This window comes from Podarcis pityusensis (genome assembly GCF_964106645.2).
Source record: "Podarcis pityusensis genome assembly, chromosome: 16".
NCBI classification, from domain to species: Eukaryota; Metazoa; Chordata; class Lepidosauria; order Squamata; family Lacertidae; genus Podarcis; species Podarcis pityusensis.
The window spans coordinates 41,943,413-41,966,413 of NC_138041.1; the positions used below are offsets into that span (position 1 = coordinate 41,943,413).

General features: G+C 48.0%; 1 protein-coding gene across 1 annotated transcript in view; it reads right to left on the minus strand.

Moving 5' to 3' along the window:
- The window catches only part of SEZ6L (seizure related 6 homolog like), a 130,089-nt gene that overhangs the window by 22,751 nt on the left and 84,337 nt on the right, over window positions 1-23,001 (minus strand). The window contains 6 exon segments of the mRNA XM_080986588.1: window positions 5,521-5,659; window positions 6,613-6,807; window positions 11,016-11,182; window positions 13,019-13,184; window positions 13,299-13,484; window positions 18,414-18,606. Of these exon segments, the coding sequence (XP_080842714.1) occupies window positions 5,521-5,659; window positions 6,613-6,807; window positions 11,016-11,182; window positions 13,019-13,184; window positions 13,299-13,484; window positions 18,414-18,606 (1,046 nt within the window).

Below are 23,001 nucleotides of genomic sequence, written 5' to 3' on the forward strand. Positions count from 1 at the left end.
CCCATAATCCCTGGTGCCACTGGGCTGATAAGAATAGGAATCCCAAGAACATTTGGAGAGCACCATGTTGGCTACCCTTGGTCTAAGATGTAAATTGCACCAAACCGTGCTGGTCCACAACAGGAGAGAGAGCACTTGGAAGTCACCTGTTGTGAAGATCTCAAAATATCCCAAGGGCTGCCACATGGAAGATGGAGCAAGCCTGTTTTCTGCTGTTCCAGAAGGGAAAACTGGAACCAATGGATTCATATGATAAGAAAGGAGGTTCTGATGCAACATTAGGAATAACATTCTGGTGGTAAGAGGTGCTCGACTGTGGAACAGGCTCCCTTGGAAGCTTCCTCATTGGGTGGGCATCTGTCAGAGACTCTTTAGCTGTGATTCCTGAATTTCAGGGGGCTGAACTAGATGACATTTGGGGTACCTTCCAACTCTACAAGTCTATGATTCTGTCTCGCTTGCATGGAATTCTGCCTTGCTCAGATCTGCCCCCACTCCTTGCCTCAGCCCATACAGCTGCTGAGGCTCCCTCCTCATCCTTGGCTGTGCGCCAGCTTAGCTGGGAATTTGATTAAAGTTCTTCTTGGAAGCCACTTGGATAATCCCACTGGAAAGCTGACATTTTATAGTAAATTGTGGCTTCCTGTCAAAAGACTGTTTTCCTGGTGACATTTATGCCTGGTAACACACAGTCCCTTCTTTTCTCCTAAGAGCTGAGGAGAGCACAACTTTAATGGGTTCACACAGAGAGCAAAAACCTTCTGATTCTGAGGACTGCTCCAAATACGACGAACAGACACTGCAGACTGGAAAAGGACCTACCCTGGATTAGAAGGCTGACCAAAGATTTGGAGAGGGAAGGGTGGGTGGGATCTTCCTTCAAGCTTCCTTCAAGGGTGGATGTAAATTGCCCTCTTCTTATTCTCAAATCACAGGTCAGCCAGAAAGGGTCGTGCTACTGCTACCCACACACCTGCCAACCACTACTGTTTGTGACCTGCAGAGCTGTGAAATCCAAAACCCCAAAGCCAGCAACTGGCATGTCATTGGCCCGAAGTGCAACGCAAGAGGGCACCCTTGCAGGGGTGGGGCGAGGGGACCTGCTGTCCTCTGACTGGAGCTGGCAGCCACCATTTAGATGTGGTTGCCAGGCTGTTGTAGCAGTTGCAGACTCTTCAGAAGCAGCAGCTGGTTCAGAGGATGGGCCCTATATTGCATGTTAAATAAGCATAAGCTCTGCAGTCTTGAACTGGGAAGCCCCTTTGGTCCCCTTGAAATCTTCAGGTGCTGCTTCCAGAGGTGGAAAGCCTGCAGCTCACACTTGCAACTTTTCCGCAGTGTCCACATGACATCACTGGTATAAAAAGGATAGCCTGTATTCCCTACCCCCAATCCCTTAATCCAGATTTTCCCTATCCATGACAAATCCAATGCATAATTTAAAACAAACAAACAAACAAACAAACAAACAAACAAACAAACAAACAAACAGACAGACAGACAGACAGACAGACAGACAACCCATGCAGTTGCTGGCAGCTCTTTTGCAATTATCTATGTGACCTGTTTGTGATGCTAAGCCCCCATCTGGAGTCCTCCCAACTCTGGGGTGCCTTCATCTTCAGCTGCTCTTTGGCCCCTGGCAACTAATTCCCAAGGATAAAAGGCAGTCGTCCAATGAATATTCCCAATTGGCAGCTTCGCTCAGAAATACACAAATAAATTAGGTCTCCTGCTACATGTTTAATTTCTTAACATTCGACTCATAGTTAGATCCCATCCTTCCTCTATGAATTTCAGGGCAGTGTCCATAATTGTTTCCCCATTTCTTCCTCCCAATAAGCCTGCAGTGTAGGCCAGACCAAGAGAGAGGGGTTGAGCTTCATGGCTGGGGTTGGGGCCTTTCCTCACCCATTTACCTCTCTGTTGAATGTTAGGAGGGCATTGGAAAATATCTGCTTGTCTGTCTCTGTACCTAGACAGAGGAAGAGGAATGACTGGCCAGGCAGGGCCAGACTCTGGTAATATGGTACCCTGAGCAGCAGCGTAGCGTGGGTTGTCAGCACCCGGGGCAAGGCAAGTAATTTGCGCCCCCTAACCCCTAACCTGCCGCCGCTGCCAGCTTCTTCTTGCTGCTGCCTGGTCTGGTCTGGTGTGGTTCTCTCCCGCGCTCAGCGCTGCGCTGGGCGGCCGCTGCACTGTCCCTCCCCCAATAGTCCCTCGCTCTCTCTCCGCACCGCACGCCTGGCACCCACCCCCTCCACAGTGGGCGGCGACCCAGCGGCTCAGATCGGATTCGCACAGCCAGCACTGCAGTGAGAGAGAGTGAGTGAGCCAGGTAGGGGCAGAGAGCTGTGAGTGCGAGCGCGCCCCCCCCAGATGTTGCGCCCGGTGCGGTCGGCCCCCCCTGCACCCCCCACGCTACGCCACTGACCCTGAGCAAGGACAACGTTGGGCACCACCCACTAAATATTTCTTATTTTCACAATAATTCCTTTTGGTGCAGTTGCTTTTTATGGATCTTCTCAGTAGATACTCGTATCAATATAGGGATGATGATGCTCCTCTTCTGCTCAGTGCCCTGGGGGGGGGGAGCTGCCCGCCATGCCCTGAGTCTGCTTCTGGGCCAGGGAGGCAGCTGTGCCAGCATTGGTCTGCCAGCCCCGCCCTGGTGCAGAGGCCGTCTGTTTGCCTCCATGCTGCAGTCAGAAATCTCAGCTTGGTGTTAGATGGGAGGCATGTGGATTTATTGCAAGACAAAGACCCATCAGGCTTAAATAAATGGAAGGCGGGCATTTACAAAGCCTTCAGTGAGCTCAAGTGGTAAATAAAGTTGTGGAACTAGCTCTTGCCTAAACCGCAAAGCGGCTTTTGCCAAGGGAATTTCTCTCTGATCCCTTCAAGCAAGTCAGAGGGAGGAGGGCGACTGATGCTAAAGGAGCTGCTCCGTAGGAATCTATGCTGTCTGCCCTATTATCAGATGTGATTTGCCTGCTGTAGCTACTCGGCAGCATTTTGTGCATGCTCAGAGACATTTGTTTTCTCCATCAGTTTCTAGTGTATAACAAAGCTGTCCGCTGCCTCATCTTCCTGTCCCTCCCTTCCCCCTATGCCACCCCCCACAAAAGATCACGGCAGCATGCATATAATTCCTTTTTTAATCATCATCTGTAGGGAAGTCTATACTGAGAGCCAGAGATTTGCTCAAGGCCTCCCAGTTTCCTGGCTTGAGAGGATATCTACACCTGGATCTTCACTGGCTAATCACAACCATCTCTCTGTTCCCCTGACTTGCTCCCTTGCTTTATCCTCCATTGCCAGACATCTCCCTGTCTCTCCACCCTCAACGTGTGGAGGGAGGCTTTCATATGTGGAGGGGAAGAATCAGATGCCTTAGGGGACTCACTCATTAGTGGGGTCCTGGCAAGAGGGGGCAGGGGAGACAACAGCTCTGTCCCAGACATCTCGGCTTGAGCCTGCAGGCTGGTCTCCTGCCCATCAGCTGATCTTATTTAATAGAGAGCCAGTTTGTGTCAGGGACTGGGCAGAGGAGGAGTGGTGGAGGCCGCCTCCCCATCCTGACTCTTTCAGGGGAGAGGAAGAGGAGGACAGTGTAGATTTACAACAGGGGTTTGAAGGAGGTAGAAGCTCAGAGGCAGATGAGGGGAAAAACTGGGAAATCACGGGAGAGACAGAGAAGAAGAAGAAGAGTTTGGATTTGATATCCCGCTTTATCACTACCCTAAGGAGTCTCAAAGCGGCTAACATTCTCCTTTCCCTTCCTCCCCCACAACAAACACTCTGTGAGGTGAGTGGGGCTGAGAGACTTCAAAGAAGTGTGATTAGCCCAAGGTCACCCAGCAGCTGCATGTGGAGGAGCGGAGACGCAAACCCAGTTCACCACATTACGAGTCTACCGCTCTTAACCACTACACCACACTGGCTCTCTGAGCATGCACATCCTTCTGACACGCTGTCATTAGAAAGCACTCCAGACCCTCCATCACCAAGAACCCTGTGAGCCTTAAAAGTAGGAGAGCAAAGAGCTCAGAGACAGAGGGCACATAGCAGCACCTGTAGAGGAGACGATGACCAATGAGGAAGTGGGAAAGAAGGAGGGGTGGAGATTCACTTGGGACAACGCCATTATCCAAGAGGCTGGGGTCCATAGCCTCTCTGTGTAAAGATTAAAATAAAAAAGGACTGCAAGGAACTTTTCCTTGTCTTTATCGTTGACAGCATCCTGACAGTGGCATGTACAGCATGTGAGCATTCAACATTAAATGTGCTTAGATGCTTGAGATGCTTTGAAATGTTTTCAGCTGGTTTTAAATGTTTTTAGTGTCATAGAAATTATAGAAAAAATAGAATTAAAATTTGAAATGTGTGTTAGAAAGGCTGAACAAGTGAAGGTTGGAAAGTGAAGATTGTGATTGTGGGAGAAGCTTCTGAGAAGGACAGACTGAGACACATGCAGGAGCTGTTGCTATGACTGTTGAGGGCAAAGGAAGGAGGGAAAGATAAGAAAGTTGTGATGTCTTGTGATTAAACCAGTATAAGCTGGAAGATGGAAGTCCTGCCATAGAACTGCCGCTTTGCTTCCCTTTGCTTGTAAGTGTATACATGTTTGTGCCTTTGCTATATTTGTGTTGCCACATCTCAACTCCTTGCTGGCTGAGGTTGTGTTACACTGGCCTTGCAACACCTAAATGAATGTCCTGCTTGACTGACAATTGGACTCTGGCCATCCACAATTCAGGAGCAGCCACTGAAAGGGCTCCCCTGGGTCATTCCCAGCTGTGCCTCTGGTTTGAATGGGACCAGAGAGAGAAGGTGCTCACCTGAGGATCTCAGCATATGGCAAAGCCATCTGTCAGGTAGCCTGGGCCTGAGCATCCCCATCCATTGTGTGGAGGATGCTCTATAGGGTCTGAGCAGCAGGTTTTGCTGCATCACAGAGAATGTCTGCTTAGTTATTAAAAAGTCTTTATCCCTTTCCTTTCCTTGCCTGCTTGCCTTTATCATATAGAACTGTAAGTCAGAAGGGATCCCGGGGGTTATCTAGTCCAACTGCACTTTCACCAAGGAACTGGCTAGAGATAATTTACTTTATTATTTACTAAACAATATTTATATATTGCTCAACTGTAGGAAAAGCCTCTAAGTGGTTTACAAAAATATAATATAAAATATCAACATGTCAAAAGCAAGTATTTAAAAATATTCAAAAGATAAGGGCAGTGGTTAAAATCAGTACAGCTTTGAAAGGTCCATGCTGCCATTTTGACTCAAAATTATATCCAGTTATATCCAAACAGACATGCAAACCTGCTCCTTGATCTTGAGAGCCACCAAGCAAAATCTGGTCATGATCTCTTAAGAAGTGTTCAAATGCATAGTGAACAAGCAACTTTTCAAAATATTGTGTGTGTGTGTCAGCCTGTATGATGAGTCCCCTCAATGGAGCAATGCACACAGCTGAGAGAGGCACTCAGTCCAACAAGTAGGAAAACTACTCACAACTGGATGTCCAGGAAAATGCGCTTCTCCTCTCCGACGTGCACCCTCCAGACACAGTCCTCGCCCTCGGCATAGGGCTCCGGCCAGTTGGGGGAAAGGATCACCCCTGCCCCGGTGGAGAGCTCCCCTCCGCACATTGCTGTAACATCAAGAGAGGCCAGCGTTAAATGGCCAGGATGCAGCTCAGAGCCACTTGGGAAGGCCAGATCTGAGCCGCCTCTGCTGTCGTTTGCTAAGGAGTTGCACATGGAGTCTGCTCAGCCTCTGCTGAGGATGAGATCTGCTCCTGGGGAACCAAAAGGTAGTGGCAGGCCTTGGCAGGAGGCTGCTGTGAGGTGAGTGAAGCAGAGGGTGGCTTGCTCTGGGCAAAGGACAGAAAGGCCATCTGAGAGCAGCGCAAGAAGCAGAGGTGGTGCTGGACTGAGACCTGGGAGACCAGAGTACTAGTGCCCTCTCAGCCAGTCTCAGCCTTACCTACCTCATAGAGTTGTTATGAGGATAAAATGGGAAGAAGGAAAACCATGGATACATTGGCTAGGGTACAAATAATATCACCAACTCTCCAATCCCTGTAGTTTTGTACATTATTATTATTATGCAAATTGTAAGGAGAAGGGTGAATCTATACATGACACACATATTGCACAGCAGCTGCCCACCCTGGTGGTTGGTCCTTCTGCTCTGGTGGGTGGGAAAGGGGCCCAAGAGTGGCGGCTAGCTGACCCATGTTGGCTGTTCAGTTGACTTTATGCCATTTTTAGTTTATCACATGTGCATTATTGTACCCTACCCTGAGATCTACTGTGATGAAGACTAGGCTATAAATATGCCTAGCAAACATGCAGAAATGACAAAGGCAAGGACCCCCTGTGTGAATGGCCCCCTGCAACCACTGTTATGCCCATTTTCATCCTGGTACAAAACAACAGAAAGAAAGAAAGAAAGAAAGAAAGAAAGAAAGAAAGAAAGAAAGAAAGAAAGAAAGAAAGAAAGAGGACTTGTGTGTGCGCATGCGTTTGTGAAAAAACATCCCCCAAGAACAGGTGAGTTGAAGCCCTGCGGTACAGAGGTCTTCCCGCTCCTTCCTCTCACCTCTGCACAGTGGCTCAGTGTCGTTCCAGTAGGGCTCCCTGATGTTGATGCACTCAATGATGGCTGGTCCTTGCTCCAGAGAGTGGCCAGGTTCACAGGTGAACTCCACAATGGTCCCAAGGTTGTAGGTGGGATCAGAGGCGGTGAAGTTCCCATTCTGGATGTACGGCTCATAGCAGTGACCTTTCTCAAAAGCTTGAAGGGGAACAGAAGGACAGCCATTGTTTGCATGCACAACCCCCCCACCTCCTCCCTCTGCCAGACTGGGCCCTCCTCTGATTGTATCAGGCCTTCCCTTCTGTATTCTAGACAGAGAGAAAGAGGAAAAGAGGAATAATGAGAGGCAGAGAGGCAGGAAGCACAACAAAGAAGGACTAGGAACTTGTAAGAACATGAGAAGAGCCTGGTGGATCAGCCCAAGGGCCCACCTAGTCCAGCATCCTGTTCTCACAGGGGCCAACCAGATGCCCTTTATGGGTAGCCCCAAAGCAGGAGCTGGGCACAGCTGCCACTCTTCCCTCATGAAACTTCCATCAACTGGCATTCAGAAGCATCCTCTGAGTTCCAGTGTTATCTGAGAGGGAGAAAAACTTTCCTCAGCCCACCTTCTCCAGGCCAGGCATAATTTTATCGGCTTCTATCCTATCACCTCTTGCGGGGGTGACATGGAGCCAGTGCCTGAGGGTGAAGGAGAGGGGCTTGGCAGGTGGTTCTCAGTTTACCAGAAGAGGTAAGTTTCTGGAGCCTGTCTTCTCCACTGCCCATCCACCTGCTTTTCATTGCTGTTTTGCCCTCTTTGCTCCTTCTTGCCCCTCTGGTTTCTTTCTTTCTGTTTCTCTTTTGAGATCATGTAATGAGCAGCTAGGCTGCATTTTGACATGCCAGATTGAAAGAGCAGAAGTCCTTGCAAGTGTTGGCGGCGGAGGGGGCTGGAGAAAACTGCTTCCCCTTTAAATCTCCCCAGAAAGAGGCTGATCCATCTTTACTTCCCTGGGGAATGAGCTATTTTTTCTGTTCCATCCTAATTAAAATGAAGAGCTGGGATGCTCAGCCAGAGGCCTGCCTGGTCAAGAGTGAGCGCTGGGACCACAGACAGCATCCATCCCTCAGAGCTACGTCTCCCTTGTTGCTTTCATCAAGGGAGCTGGGTGGGACTGATGCAGAAAACAGAAGAAAGGGTTTGAACTGCAACTGTGCAAAGGATTTAGGTCCCCAGTTAAGGAAGGAAGCCTGTTTCTTCCTCACCTTCTTAGGAAGATCAAGAATTAAAGCCCCAGACCTCCCCCCAAGCAGCCGCAATGTAGAATCTTGAAAGGCCTTCCCTGGGGTGCTCTGTCCTTGTGTATGGCATGATGCTTTGCTGTCTCCCCTCTCATACAGATTCTCCAATGTGTACATTTAGTTTTAGAGTAGCACATGCATTCCCCCCTTCTTGGAAAGGCACATCCTAGCAAGAGGGGCAGCTTTGGACTGTTAAAAACTGGAGGAATCTGGTGTCACTTCCTGGTCCCTAGATTTGTAGCTTGCTATCACCATTCCCTGTATTTCCAATTTCAGTCTTAGAGCGCCATGACTTTTTGCACCATCCATACATGAGAAGGAACTATCAGTGGAATTGGAACCAGCCCCAAGGTTTGCATAGGTAAAAAAAAAAAAGATTTGAGAGTAAGACAGCAGGTTTGGTGGGGGCAGGGGAGGGTAAGGTTTCAAAACAGCCCAGTGAGGACTGTGCATATTAGTGTCCACAGGAGGCTGATCCAGGGAAGGGGCAGAAAGCCAGAGCAGGGGCGGGGGGGGGGCGGGGCGGCGGAGAATCCTGAACATCTGCACTTACTGCAGGTCCAGGGGCATGACCAGGATTTTTGTTTGGGGACAGGACTTTTGTTAGGGGAGCAGAAACAAGCTTTCTGCAGTATGATTGGTCAGTTAAGTATTTTTATTTATTTACTTGATGGGGGGGCAGCTGCCCGCCCCCTCCCCCTTTGGCTACACCCATGTGCAGGTCCAGCTTGTTCAAATAACAAAGGATGAACGTAGACCACCTTTCTGAGAACTCTTCTTTCTGTCAGCTATCTCTGATTGGCATGAAGCAAGGGAATTTGGCTGTCACTAAAGGTTTAAAACAATATTTGTCCTTTCATACTTGAGGGATATGTCACATTTCTGGTGCTTGCATGTGAGAATCCATGTCACTCTAATTGATTTAGGGCTTTGCTTTGTCAGGATGCCTTTTGTGTGAGCAGGGAGGAATAATGAGAGGACTAAATGCAATCTTAATCATAACTGAACAGGATAGCAAAGAACAAAGCATCATCCTCTACCAAAACAAATGATTTTTTTTTAAAAAAGATGACTTAAATCTGCTCTACTGGTCAGTTTCTATATCTCACTTGTTCCCTGTTTCTGAGCGAAGCCTCCTTCCTTGCAGCTCCAGAATATTTTCTCCCTTCTAAAGCATTTGCATCCAGCAGTGTTTGATCTGCCTTGAGTATTTCAGCTCCAGGTTGCAAAATACCTGCTGGAGAACAAGCGGTAACATCACACGCTGTGTTGGCAAGTGGTGTATTAATAAGGACTGAGCTGGGATGATACGGAGATTGTGCAAAGACAGTGGAGTGTAGCAAGACAGATCCGCAAATGCAGAAGAACACATTTTCATGCCACGGGCTGCGGATTGCCTGACAAAGATGCAAAGAGAGTCGTGACTGCAACCCTGAGTCTTTTTTCTTTAAAAAATCCCTCCTGACGCAAAGCCAGCACAGATTCCCCACCCCCGAAAGTTCCTTGTACATTGCCCAGAAACACCGCCCTGCCTCAGGTCTTGTTGTGGGCTTCTCCGGGGGCACCTGTTTGGCCACTGCCGGGACCATGGCTTTGGGCTGATCCAGCAGCCAGATCTCCATCTGCTCTTCATTCCCTGGTGAGGAGCTGGAATCAAGGAGATTTCTCTGCCTGGAGGGCCATTTCAAAATAATCCCTGACACCACCAATGTGACTGGAGACAAAGAGATACAGCAGCCTATGTAGCTGCTTTGGATAATGCACTTGTCTTTTATAATCTTATTTGGCTTTTCAAGCTTGCAACGGGATCCACTCTTTGCATTCAGTTTTGCACACAGAATACTTGGGGGGGGGGGAGAGAGAACTGTTGTTCCCTACATTCTAGATTAGGAGCTGCCACTACGAGAGTGGATGATGCCCCCCTCTTCCTGACTCACACCACATTTCATGGCAATCTCCTGAGGTTTCCATGTCCAACTTGTGTCTCTGCACCCCTGCATCTACCCAGCTGTATTTATATTGCATATGCATTCCAGGTTGATGTTACAGGAACGAGAGGGTTGATGGTCCAAAATGCTCAACACTTCAACAGAAAAGTGGGACTTTGGGGGTTATCTAGCCCACCTCTCTGGCTCAATGTAGGATCCGCAACTACAGCTCTCCCTGACAGACAGCCGCCTTAGCCTCTAAGAATGTAAGAAGAGCCTGTTGGATCAGGCCAATGGCCCATCTAGTCCAGCATCCTGGTCACCCATGGGATGCCCCAAAGCAGCACCCAGGGACAAGAGCCCCTCCCCTCCTGTGGTTTTCAGCAATCACGATGCAGAAGCATTTCTGCCTGACTGTGGAGGCAGAGCAGAGCCCTCCTGGCTAGCAGTCCCTGATCACCGTCTCCATTCAGCAGTATAATTCTCTTTTAAAGCCATCCAAGCTGGAAGCCATCCCTGCCTCCTGGGGGAGCGAGTTCTAGAGCATCACTATGTGCCTCCCCCTTCAACACACACATACCTTCACTTGCCACCACCTCCCACCCCAAGTGCTCTCGTGCAGGCATGGAGTACAGCTGGCCTTCCAGATGTGGTTGGACTCCAACTCCTCCGGCTTGTGCCTGCCGGCCATGTTGGTTCGGGCTGCAGGGAGTTGTCGTCCAATCCCATCTGGAGAGCACAGGTGTCCATTCCTCCTCTTTCCTGGTAGGGAAAGTGCCTCTGCCCTCTGGTCCTGCTGGTTGCCCTCTTCCACCCAGCCCAATAGCATCCTTGTTGAGCTAGGATCACTGGAACTGCCCACAAGACAGCTTTGGGGTGGTGGGCTGTTGTTGTTTCAGCCAGATTTTGTGGGGGCCCAGGCTTCACCCCTGCAGGGCCTTCCTTACTTGCAGACCAACTGAGCCTTGTCCCCTTTATAACTGGACATGCGAACCAGCAGTTTCCCCGGCGCCTGGCAAGTGTTGCAGTGAAAATTGCTGATGCCCAATGAGGCCAACTCTCTCTGCTCTTGCCCGGGACATTACAATCAATGCCTGGATTAATTGCCTTAATCTATTGTGATCAGCAGGACTGCAAAGGGACTCCCTGCTGCATTTCCATCATCATCAGAACTGCAAGTGGGGAGGGAATCACCTTCGAAGCGGATGTTGAACGTAGGGATGGCGCTGGGGTCCTCCGAGGCAAAGTCGATGCGTAAGGTGGTGCCCTCGCTGATCACCCCCTCAAAGGGGACGCTGTCGCTCTGGTGGGAGTTGTAGAGCACGGCCGACTGGTTGCTGTCTCCGTTGTAGACCAGTATGCTGCGGGTGTGGGGGATGGAACGGGACAGGCACAGGGTCAGGAAGGCCAGGCGGAAGGTCCAAGGGCTCCCTCCCAGAATCCTCTGCTGCCACCTGTCCCGGCTTGCCTAAGGCAATTGCTTGCTTTCTGGGAATTGTCCCTCTTTTGCCTTTGGGAAGAAGGAGTCTCCTAGGTGCAACTCTAAGAATATTTCCTAGACTCGCCTTTAAAAATCTCCCCTCCCCCCAGCACCATGTGCCCTCAATAATAACATTATGATGAAAGGAAAGATCAAAGTGCTGGGACAGCAGACATGAAAGCAATGAGATCCAGCAGAGCTATAGCATCCCTGCACAGACACATCAAAGAGGAGGCAGGGATGTCTTCAACCAGTACACATTACCTGTTTGGTTTCCCTGGCCCTGCACCCCCCAACCCCCTCCTATTAATGAAGCAATCATCTGAGCATGTGCAACAGCTGTCTCAAATGGAAACACCTCGTTGAACTGTGAAGTTTTCCATTTGGATGGGAGCTCATTTGAAGGGAAACCCATCAAACAGCTGCATTTTTCAAGAAACTACAGGATAGATATGGATTGTGGTTAACCTTGTGTGTATATATCTTCAAAAGCCAATGGAGGGAGTCTGGGGGTTGCAGAGTAAGCAGCAATGTGTACTCTTGTCGTGTGTGGGGAAGCGTCATAGCTCAGTGGCAGAGTGTCTGCCTTGCAAGCAGAGGGTCCCCAGCTCAATCCCTGGCCATCTCTAGGAGCGGTTGTGCGAGAGCCCTTCCCGAAACCCTGGGGTGCTGCTGCCTGCCACTGTTGACAATTTTGGGCTTGTGGGCCTGATAGACAGGCTTGGTATACAACAGCCTCCTCTGTTCAGTCCAATGCTCTCTCTGTTTCTCCTGTTCACATTTGGTTCAGCTCCCACCTCCACACCTCCATTTTTTTAAAAAACAACAACTAAGAGCAGGGGATTACCATTAACAACTCTCTGTGAGCCCTTTTGCGACTCTCTCCATCCCATAATTTTCCTCTTGGTGAATTGTCCCACCCTGCTCATTCCTCTTGCCCCTGCTCCTGCATGAAGCCATTATTTTAGAAGGATTATACAAGCTGAAACTCTCTCTCCACCTATGTGTTTACTGCAGTCATAAACAGATGTTTTACTCTTGGATTTCACTACAGCTCATAAAGTTGCTTTATTGCCCATTACCAGACTGCATTTTCTAATGCTCCTTTAAACACAAGCGTCAGTTCCTTAAACAGCCTTGTGTGTTGCAGGAGGCCTTCTGTCGACTGGTGCTGCTCCTTGAGGCTTGGGGGTTCCAGCAGGATTGTTCTGGGGTTGGGAGGAGAACTGCGCTCTGGACATGCGGCTTCCAGGCTACCAGGACTGGCAGTCATGTAAGGAAGAGAGTGAATGGCCTTCCCTTCCGTTCTGTCACAGGGGCAATTTTGAAGGCCATGTTTGTTCGTCAGACATTTTCACCAATACAATCCAACCTACTTTTCTCTTCTCATCCCAGACCTGTGGCGTAATCATTCAGTATGTCTGGCTGTTAACCAGAAGGTTGGTGGTTCAATTGCTGATTCTTTGATTTCTTTTCTTTGCTATGTTTGCACCTTTTTTGTTGTCAATAAATAAACAGTTAAGGTAATTTCCCTGAATAACTCATCCATCAGAATTATTGGGAGGGGGCAGAATTTTGCAGACAGATCTGGATTGGGGCCCAGTGGATTTGCACATCTTAGGAGTTTCCCCTCCTTCCCCAGCAGATGCCAGCTGGGCCACAACTCAGAGACCTCTGCACTCACTGAGCTGGAGCAGCAGCTGTAAGGAGACCTCACCTTTGCTTGTCTCCCAGCAGGAGCCTCTCAAAATGCAGGTGAAGCTTCTGGTCCCCCTGGGTGCTGATGGTCCAGGTGCACAGCATGCTCTCAGTGTGATTCCTCCAATGAGTCGGGGCCAAGATGCGTCCGATGATGGCGTTGTGCACTGTTCCTCCACAGGGTGCTAGAGATGCAGGTGGGGGGGGGGGAGAGAGACGGGTGTGTGTGTGTGTGTGATCATCAGACAGTGACATCTTGCACCAGGCGCCCACATCCTTGCACTCCCAGCTCTGTATACCTGAGCAGATGGGCTCTGGGCTGCTCCAGTGCGGCTTGGAAGCATTAATGCAGGTCAGAATTTCTGGACCTTCCAGCTCATAGCCCAGGTGACAGTGGAAGTGTGCTGTGCCACCAGGATGCAGGCCCATGACGGTGACTTCCCCAGAATCTGGTCTCCGTGGGAAGCTGCAGCTCAGCATAAATACTGCAATGGAAGTGAACAGATGGGATTACAATCAGGCCCTGGAGGAGCACCTACCATGTCCCTAAGGGATGTAGCATATCTAGGCTGCTGGGTTTTGCAAGACCGTGGTTGTTGAGATCCTGTCTCATGAATATCATCTGGTCAATGGCAAGAGAGAACATAAGAACATAAGCAGAGCCTTCTGGATCAGACCAGCACCCCAATTGGAAGGAATCCAAATGTTCTGTATCCTCCAGGCATGCTTGGAGTTGTTCAGCAACCACCCACTCAATTACCTTGCCCAAGAATGGAAGATTTGAGACTGGGCAATAATTGGCCATATTGGCCAGGTCCAAAGATGGTTTTTCTAATAAGCGCTTTAATAACCACCTCTTTCAGCAGGTCTGCGAAGGCTCCCTCACAGAGAGAAGCATTCACCATCCTATGGAGCCCATTGTCCAGCCCTTCCTAGATCACTTTTATGAGCAAGTTGCATATGATCAGTTTCAACTCCCAGGCCCACAAATATTAGTGCTTGGCCTCCACATGTCTCTCTCCTGTTTCTAAAAGCCAGAAGCTGCTCTCTGCTTCTTGAGCCAGGGAGGGAAATAAGAAAGGCAGGTGGATGGAGCTCTGCTCTAAGGGGCCAGAAGCAGCAATAAATTCACTCCTTAAAGAGATTTTTGGAGCTGCTGCTATTCAGTGGACGAGATCAAATTAGAGGAACTACTGGCCTGACTGGTGTAAGCTATCTTCTTAGGTTCCTCCATAAAGAACTTCTGGGATTCCTTGCTTATCAGGTGTTAGGCATTAAAATCCTAATTAAAAGCCCCCCTTTTTCTGAATGCCCTAAATATTTCTGGGGGAATTTGGGGAAAACTGGGGGTTGATATGGGTTATTGGGGAGGGTATTAATGTGGGAGAATAAATCAATTAAAGATTACTTCAATCTGAGATGCTTTGGGGGCTGATGAAGAAGAGTTGAACTGATTCAGAGAAGGGTCTGTTGGATTCCAGCAGGCTAGCTCTCCGATGGTGAAGACCACGCTTTTCAGAAAGCCATTAGATTAGTTATGCTGCTCATCATATTATGGGTTACATCATAGTAACTGCAGGTGCCCAGGACTCTGAGCTTTCATTCTTTCTCTCCACTACCTGCTTTTAAAATATGTCTCTACAGTGGCGGGCACACCCGGGGGGGGGCAGGGGTGGAGGGAGCCCACTGCTGCTCACCGACTCTCCTCCAATCTGCTCCCAGGTCCAACCTGACCTGGGAACAGAGCTGCAGCTGGGCGCGAGGAAGCTGCCTAGTCCTTGCATGACTCTCTACTCTGCCTCTGGGTCAGGTCTGATCCGGGAGTGGAGCTGCAGCCAGGAATAAAGGAGCTGCTAATGCAGCTCTCTCTCTCATGCAGTGCAGCCAAGGAGAGGGGTAGCAGCTCTGCTGCTAACTCTCCTCCACTCCGCCTTGTGGGATGTGAAACACAAGAGCAGTCAAGTACAACATTCCTAGAGTGAACATGTTTGCACTTGGGGGGAATGTTTGTCCAGCCAGCAGGTAAGCTTCCTGTTTCCTTCTGGGCTGGGACAGACTTCCTCTGCATGTGACTAAGAGGTGGGTGTGGCCTCACCTGTGCAGGTAACGACAAAAGCACAGGGCAGGGCAGCCATCTCTCTCTTTTTTTTACTACATGCATCGAAGAAGCAACATCTGCTTTGCCAATGATGCCCAAAGGGACTGTCTTCTTATGAGATAGTTTCTAGGTATATGTTACTTTTCTAAGCTAAGTCTGCCTTCTGGGATCCTATTGTGAACAGAATGTTGTGTGAGTAAACCTTTTTATACTTTTATAGAAGACTGTGTCGTGTCTTATCTTTTATGAGGGAATAAGGGGAAAATCCCAGAACAGTTATTATAGAGGCTTTAGCGAGCCTAAGCAAACGCATCTGCTGCAAGTTTAAAAAGGGGAATGTTACTTTGCTGAAATTGTGGCACTTGTTAACACAAGTTGGAAAAGGATATAATCAAACAATATACCCTCTCCTGCATCCCTGAACATTCCCACACAACCCCCGGGTCAGACCTGACCTGGGAGCAGTGCTGGTGCTGGGTGCACACTGGAGGCGGGCTCTGATAGGAGCTTGGCTTGTTGTGGTGTGCCTTGTCGCACCCCCTCCCAAAAATGGGCCTGGGGCAACACACACACCCAGCCCTCCACACTATGCCAGTGTTTCTCTAGACACCATAGAAAAAAAGTTATGAAACAAAATGTGCAGGCAACTTTCTGTGAAATGAGCCAGCCAGACTGCTATAACCTGGCAGTGTTTTCCATGAAGTCATCAGGCTGTATGAATCCCTGGGATCCCAAAGAGTTTCTGTTTAGTGCACCTTCCCTGTTTTTGCTGTTTTTCTTGCTTGTAATAAAATTTTTATTATTATAATAATTATCTGTCTATATCAGAAGGAAGTCTCTTTGTGTTTAACGGGGCTTATTCCCAGGTAAGTAGGCACAGGGTGTTGTTGTTGTTTATTCGTTTAGTCATGTCCGACTCTTCGTGACCCCATGGACCAGAGCACGCCAGGCACGCCTGTCTTCCACTGCCTCCCGCAGTTTGGTCAGACTCATGTTTGTAGCTTCGAGAACACTGTCCAACCATCTCGTCCTCTGTCGTCCCCTTCTCCTTGTGCCCTCAATCTTTCCCAACATCAGGGTCTTTTCCAGGGAGTCTTCTCTTCTCATGAGGTGTCCAAAGTATTGGAGCCTCAGCTTCACGATCTGTCCTTCCAGTGAGCACTCAGGGCTAATTTCCTTAAGAATGGATGCGTTTGATCTTCTTGCAGTCCATGGGACTCTCAAGAGTCTCCTCCAGCACCATAATTCAAAAGCATCAATTCTTTGGCAATCAGCCTTCTTTATGGTCCAGCTCTCACTTCCATACATCACTACTGGGAAAACCATGGCTTTAACTATACAGACCTTTGTTGACAAGGTGATGTCTCTACTTTTTAAGATGCTGTCTAGGCTTGCCATCGCCTTTCTCCCAAGAAGCAGGCGTCTTTTAATTTCGTGACTGCTGTCACCATCTACAGTGATCATGGAGCCCAAGAAAGTAAAATCTCTCACTGCCTCCATTTCTTCCCCTTCTATTTGCCAGGAGGTGATGGGACCAGTAGCCATGATCTTCGTTTTTTTGATGTTGAGCTTCAAACCATATTTTGCGCTCTCCTCTTTCACCCTCATGAAAAGGTTCTTTAATTCGTCCTCACTTTCTGCCATCAGGGTTGTGTCATCTGCATATCTGAGGTTGTTGATATTTCTTCCAGCAATCTTAATTCCGGCTTGGGATTCATCCAGCCCAGCCTTTCGCATGATGAATTCTGCATATAAGTTAAATAAGCAGGGAGACAATATCCAGCCTTGCCGTACTCCTTTCCCAATTTTGAACCAATCAGTTGTTCCATATCCAGTTCTAACTGTAGCTTCTTGTCCCACATAGAGATTTCTCAGGAGACAGATGAGGTGATCAGGCACTCCCAATTCTTTAAAAATTTGCCATAGTTTGCTGTGGTCGACACAGTCAAAGGCTTTTGCATAGTCAATGAAGCAGAAGTAGATGTCTTTCTGGAACTCTCTAGCTTTCTCCATAATCCAGCGCATGTTTGCAATTTGGTCTCTGGTTCCCTGCCCCTTCGAAATCCAGCTTGCACTTCTGGGAGTTCTCGGTCCACATACTGCTTAAGCCTGCCTTGTAGAATTTTAAGCGTGTGAAATGAGTGCAGTAGTTGGAGTGCAATTGTGCGGTAGTTGGAGCATTCTTTGGCACTGCCCTTCTTTGGGATTGGGATGTAGACTGATCTTCTCCAATCCTCTGGCCACTGCTGAGTTTTCCAAATTTGCTGGCATATTGAGTGTAGCACCTTAACAGCATCATCGTTTAAAATTTTAAATAGTTCAGCTGGAATATCATCACTTCCACAGGCCTTGTTATTAGCAGTGCTTTCTAAGGCACATTTGACTTCACTCTCCATGATGTCTGGCTCAAGGTCAGCAGCCACACTACCTGGGGTATAAGAGACATTCATATCTTTCAGGCATAACTCCTCCTTGCCACCTCTTCTTGATGTCTTCTGCTTCTGTTAGGTCCTTTCCACTTTTGTTTTTTATTATCGTAATCTTTGTATGAAATGTTCCTTTCATATCTCTTTACAGCATTGGACTTTCCTTTCGCTTCCAGGCATATCCGCAACTGAGCGTCCTTTCGGCTTTGGCCCAGACGCTTCATCAGCTCTGAATCTACTTGTACTTGTCCTCCACTCTTCCTCAACAGCATGTTGGACGCCTTCCGACCTGAGGGGCTCATCTTCCAGCGTCATAACTTTTATATGCCTGTTGTCTTTGTCCATGGGGTTTTCTTGGCAGGGATACTGGAGTGGCTTGCCGGTTCCTGCTCCAGGTGGATCACATTTGGTCAAAACTCTCCACTATGACCTGTCCATCTTGGGTGGCCCTGCATGGCATAGCTCATAGCTTCTCTGAGTTATTCAAGCCCCTTCGCCACAGCAAGGCAGTGATCCATGAAGGGGAGGCACAGGGTGGCAGCCCACAATTTGCTTTAGGGTTGGCATTGGTGAAAACATGGCTCTTCTTGTGTGTTTGACAACTGCATCTCCACAATCGGGATCAGTAGGAGAGATCTGACTTCCCCTTGTAAGCCAAGGGAGGAAAATCAGCAGACTGATTTTATGCAACATCCCCCTCATGGCAGATTTTCGTGACTGGTGCCCTCAGCATCCTCTCAAAATGTGAAATGTGCCCCAATAGTTCAAAAAGGTTGGTGACCCCCCCCCGCCAAATGCACAGTAGCTGCATAATCCAGGGCTTCCTCCTCACCTTGGCAGCCCCCCTGGGACAGGGAAGATGTTCTGCCCCTAACAAAAAGCCCCTGTACCTTGATAATGCAGCTGGAAAGTCCCAATCACGTCGTCTTGGAAGGTGCGGAAGAAGACTGAGATGGTATTGGTGGGGCTGCGTATGACTTGGCCCTCCACCAGGAGTGTCTGATTGGCCAGGACTATCAGCTGGTCATCATCCATGCCTCGGATAGACAGCACTTCCCCCTCGGAGAGGTTGACGCTTTTCACCTGTGTCCCAGGGAAGGAGAAAGAGCGCCATGAGATGCCCAGGATCAAGGGAAGGTTCATCCCTTGGGTATCTCCCAACCTGCAGAATGCTCCCCCTCACGCACAACAGGCAGTGACATTGCTCTCATATGGCACCAAGTCAAGACCCAATGACAATTGGGCACTGATGTATTTTTTTGTAATTTTGTTCTAATTTTAATTTTCTAATGCACAAAAAGCAGCAACAATAAATAAGAAAGAGAAAGGGAGGAGATCAAAGCAAGAAAGGGAAAGGAATGGAATAGACAGACATGAGGAGAGAGGAGGCAGCAGGAGTACAGTATTAAAAAACATTGATGACTTTTAATTCCATACAATTGTCCTTCATAAACATATTCTCTTAGAATGTTTTCCCAAAGGAATCCATGAGGAGACGACAGCTGCCAATCTCATTCCTTTACTATGATGGGTTCACTAAATGGATGCTAAACTTTAGAAAAGTTGTCCTTCATATTTGAATTGTGTAGGGACGCGGGTGGCACTGTGGTCTAAACCACTGAGCCTAGGGCTTGCTGATCGGAAGGTCAGTGGTTCAAATCTCCATGACAGGGTGAGCTCCCGTTGCTCGGTCCCAACTCCTGCCAACCTAGCAGTTTGAAAGCACATCAAAGTGCAAGTAGATAAATAGGTAGCGCTCTGGCGGGAAGGTAAACAGCGTTTCCGTGCACTGCTTAGTCATGCTGGCCACATGACCCGGAAAAACTGTCTGTGGACAAACGTCGGCTCCCTCGGCCAGTAAAGCGAGATGAGCACCGCAACCCCAGAGTCATTTGCAACTGGACTTAACTGTCAGGGGTCCTTTACCTTTACCTTTTTAAGTAATTTAAAAAATGGTTTTAATTGTTTTGAAGCCTTCCGTGCCATCTCTGTTTATATCTTGATGGGTTTGCTGTCTGTTTTTATTGATTTAGCTGTTTTTACAACATCCACTTTTAAGTAACGGTATCATTGAATAATAGGCTATAAACCTTTCAAACAAATAGCTTAATAACCGGGGATGGATGAATTTGTTCCTCTCAGTTTCTCCACCTGACAATTCATAGGTATTTGTGTGTGCATTTCCTTTAGTATACACATTTGTATACACAAGGTATACACAAAGCAATTTTCTTTAATATGAGGTTTCACTAAGGCACATGTTTTTACCCCCAGTTCCTCCTCCCCATGTGTGCTGGTATCATCAGAACAAGTTCATTGTTTTCATTGAATTAATTAAACTAAATAGTTTTAATTGGATTATGAACAAATGTTCAATTGTTTTGAATGTTATTTTGTTCTGACCTTTCTTAGTGGCTCATGCAAACTTTTGTTCTGAATAGTATTTTTATAGGGCAGGGTGGAGGGCCCTGGGATGGGTTCATGGAACCAAGGGGGTGGTGTTCTGAGAAAGTTTGGGAACCATGGTTATGATGCATTCTGTATGAAGCTGCTGTTGAGAACAGTCCAGAAGCTTCAACTGCTACAAAACCCATTTGCCAGAATTTTAGTAGGATTCCCCAAAGTGTCCCATGTGACTTCCGTTCTAAGGAGCTACAGGGGCTCCTGGTTCACTTCCAAGCACAGTTCAAAGTGCTGATGATTACATTTTAAAGTGCTAAACAAGTAACAGCCCAGGGCCCAAATACATGAATTAACACCCTCTTCCTGAATCAATCTGCCTGTTCACTACAATAGTCATGGCTCCTTCTTTGTGTTTCTCCTTGGGGAAAAGCACATCAGCTGCATAGTTCAGTTGTTTAGAGAGTGGTGCTGAGAATGCTGAGGTTGCAGGTTCAATTCCCGTAAAGGGCAGCTCCATATTCCTGCATTGCAGGGGGTTGGACTAGATGATCCTCAGGGTCCCTTCCAGCTCTCTGATTTTATGTACAAAAGAGTGAGGGGATCTTTTTTGCAGTGACATTCCCAGCTTTGGGATGGATGCCCTCCAAGGGACATTGGCAAAGGGTCAATTAGTCCAGCCCCTTCATCAACACGGCGCCTTTTTATTTGCCTGGGCAGTTGTAATTATGGTATTGTTTTAGCTTATTGAATGTGTCTAATTGCTTTTAATTTCATTGTATAGTTGGTTTTTGGAATTTTGAAGTTCATTTGTATACCACCCTGAAAATCTATTTGTGGATGAAGAGCAGTTTATAGGAATTTCTAAAACCTTCTCTATATTTTGGAAAGGGCGTCTTTCCATCTGTCCTCTACAGGCTCAGCTGCCTCGCAAGGATTCCTGAGGTGAGGGTGGCAGTTGTTGCTGATGTTTAGATGCCAATTGCCATTTTGAATCGAGACTGAAACAAGACTTTGCCCTTTTTTGGCAGAGATTTGCTCATCTCTCAAGATACCCTCAACCAACTCAGGATGGGGTTCAGGATGTTTGGATGCCGAGCACCGTTCTGATTTGAAATGGCAAGTTGAAACATGACTTTGGCATGATTTCACCTGCTTTTTGGTGTGATGGGACTAAACTCACAAATTACATTATCCATTAAAAGTCACCCTATTTGTTGTTTTCTAAAAAATCCCAAGCAGTACTGGGGACTCCCCACTAGGAAAGAACCAAGCCAAGCATCATGTTAGGAAGAGATGTTCAACAGAAACCTGAAAAGAGGAAAAGAGGGGGAGAGAACCACCAGGACTGGGCGTGCATTGGACATCCTTTATGCTGCTTTGTCACCAGCTTGTCACCAGTGTGTTTGTGCATGTGTGTGTCTCCTGGTTGCCAGGTGATGAGATTTGACATGAGCAAGGCCAGGAGAAGAGGCTGCCATGTCAGCCTGCAGCAAATCCAAGGCGACTGTGAAGTCAGCTCAAAGCCATCCTTCTGCCAGGAAGCAAGCCAGAATGTTATGTACTGAGTTGAATAGGATCCAAACTGCAGCAGTCTGATTGGTCCTAGAACAATAGGATCCAAATTGCAGCAGTCTGATTGGTCCTAGAACAATAGGATTCAGAATGCAGCAGTCTGATTGGTCCTAGAACAATGCAGCAGTATGATTGGCTGGCAGGAACCACCCAATCATGCTCCAGATATAAGTGAATACACAACCTGATTGGCTTACAGTAGAATTCCAGAATTAGCCAATCATGTGCAGCCCATTGTGTAAATAATGTATATAAAGCAGATACTTTGAGGGGACTTTCATTCATTCCTCCTCACCACTATGAGCTGAATAAAGAGCATGAAATCACTTTGCGACTCTGAGTATATTTCACAGAAACTGACAGCTTTCCCCAGACAATTTGAGAGGTGATGTCAAAGCAGAGCCATTTGTTAGCAGCTGAGCAGCCCTGCAGAAATGCAGGTTGCTCAATTTGGACCTCTCTTCTTAAGCCTCCTGGAAGCTGCAGGGGATTTTTTTTTTTTTAAAGGGAAGGGGCAGCGATGGAGCAGAACAGAAAGAAAACAAAACAGTGACAGTTTGGTTTGGAGCAAAAGAAGGCAGAATGTCCTTTGTGACACATTGCCTGGCTCCTCCAGCTCTTGGGAAAAGAAAACGGAGACTTCCTTTTACAACTGGAACACTCCCATTTCCCCACCAACCCTCACTATCCAAGACCCCCCCTCCCACCATTGCCTGTGCTTGAAGCTGCTGAAATGTCTTGCCTGTGCTGACTTCTAAAGCAGGGAAGGGTCTCTATTGAAACAGGACTGGGGATGGACAAGAAGCTTTGCAGTAACCCTTCGGTGACCAAGGGGAACTGCACTGAGCTGCCTCTGAATTGCACTGGAGTCAATAAGCCCCCTAGAGCAGAGGTCAGCAACCTTTTCCAGCCATGGGCTGGTCCACTGTCCCTAAGACCATGTGGTGGGCTGGACTATATTTTGAGGGGGGGGGGGAATGAACGAATTCCTATGCCCCACAAATAACCCAGAGGTGCATTTTAAATAAAAGGACACATTCTACTCATGTAAAAACACGCTGATTCCTGGACCATCCGTGGGCTGGATTGAGAAGGCAATTGGGCTGCATCTGGGCCCCGAGCCTTAGGTTGCCTAGAGGTTTGCTGAAGGACTGAAACATTCAAAAAATTCAAACCAGCTATATACTAAGGATCCACACACCAGCATCCTAGATAGCTGGGTAGGCTTGTTGAAACAAACATGTTCATAGCAGGTGCTGGAAAGAACACAGTGAAGGAGCCTGCCTGGTCTCAAGAGGCAGGGAGTTCCCAAGTATGGGTGTTGCCACATTCATAATTGATTCTTGCAGTTGCAGACCAGGTACTATGTGGCCCCTGAAAACCATGCCAGTTCCGCCTATCTGAGAAGTCGAGAGGCTTTTATGAGGCATGGCAATCTTGCAGGCTGATAAGTTTATGTGTGTGTGCCAACCTCTATTTTATTGTTGTAGGTGTTTCTGGGAT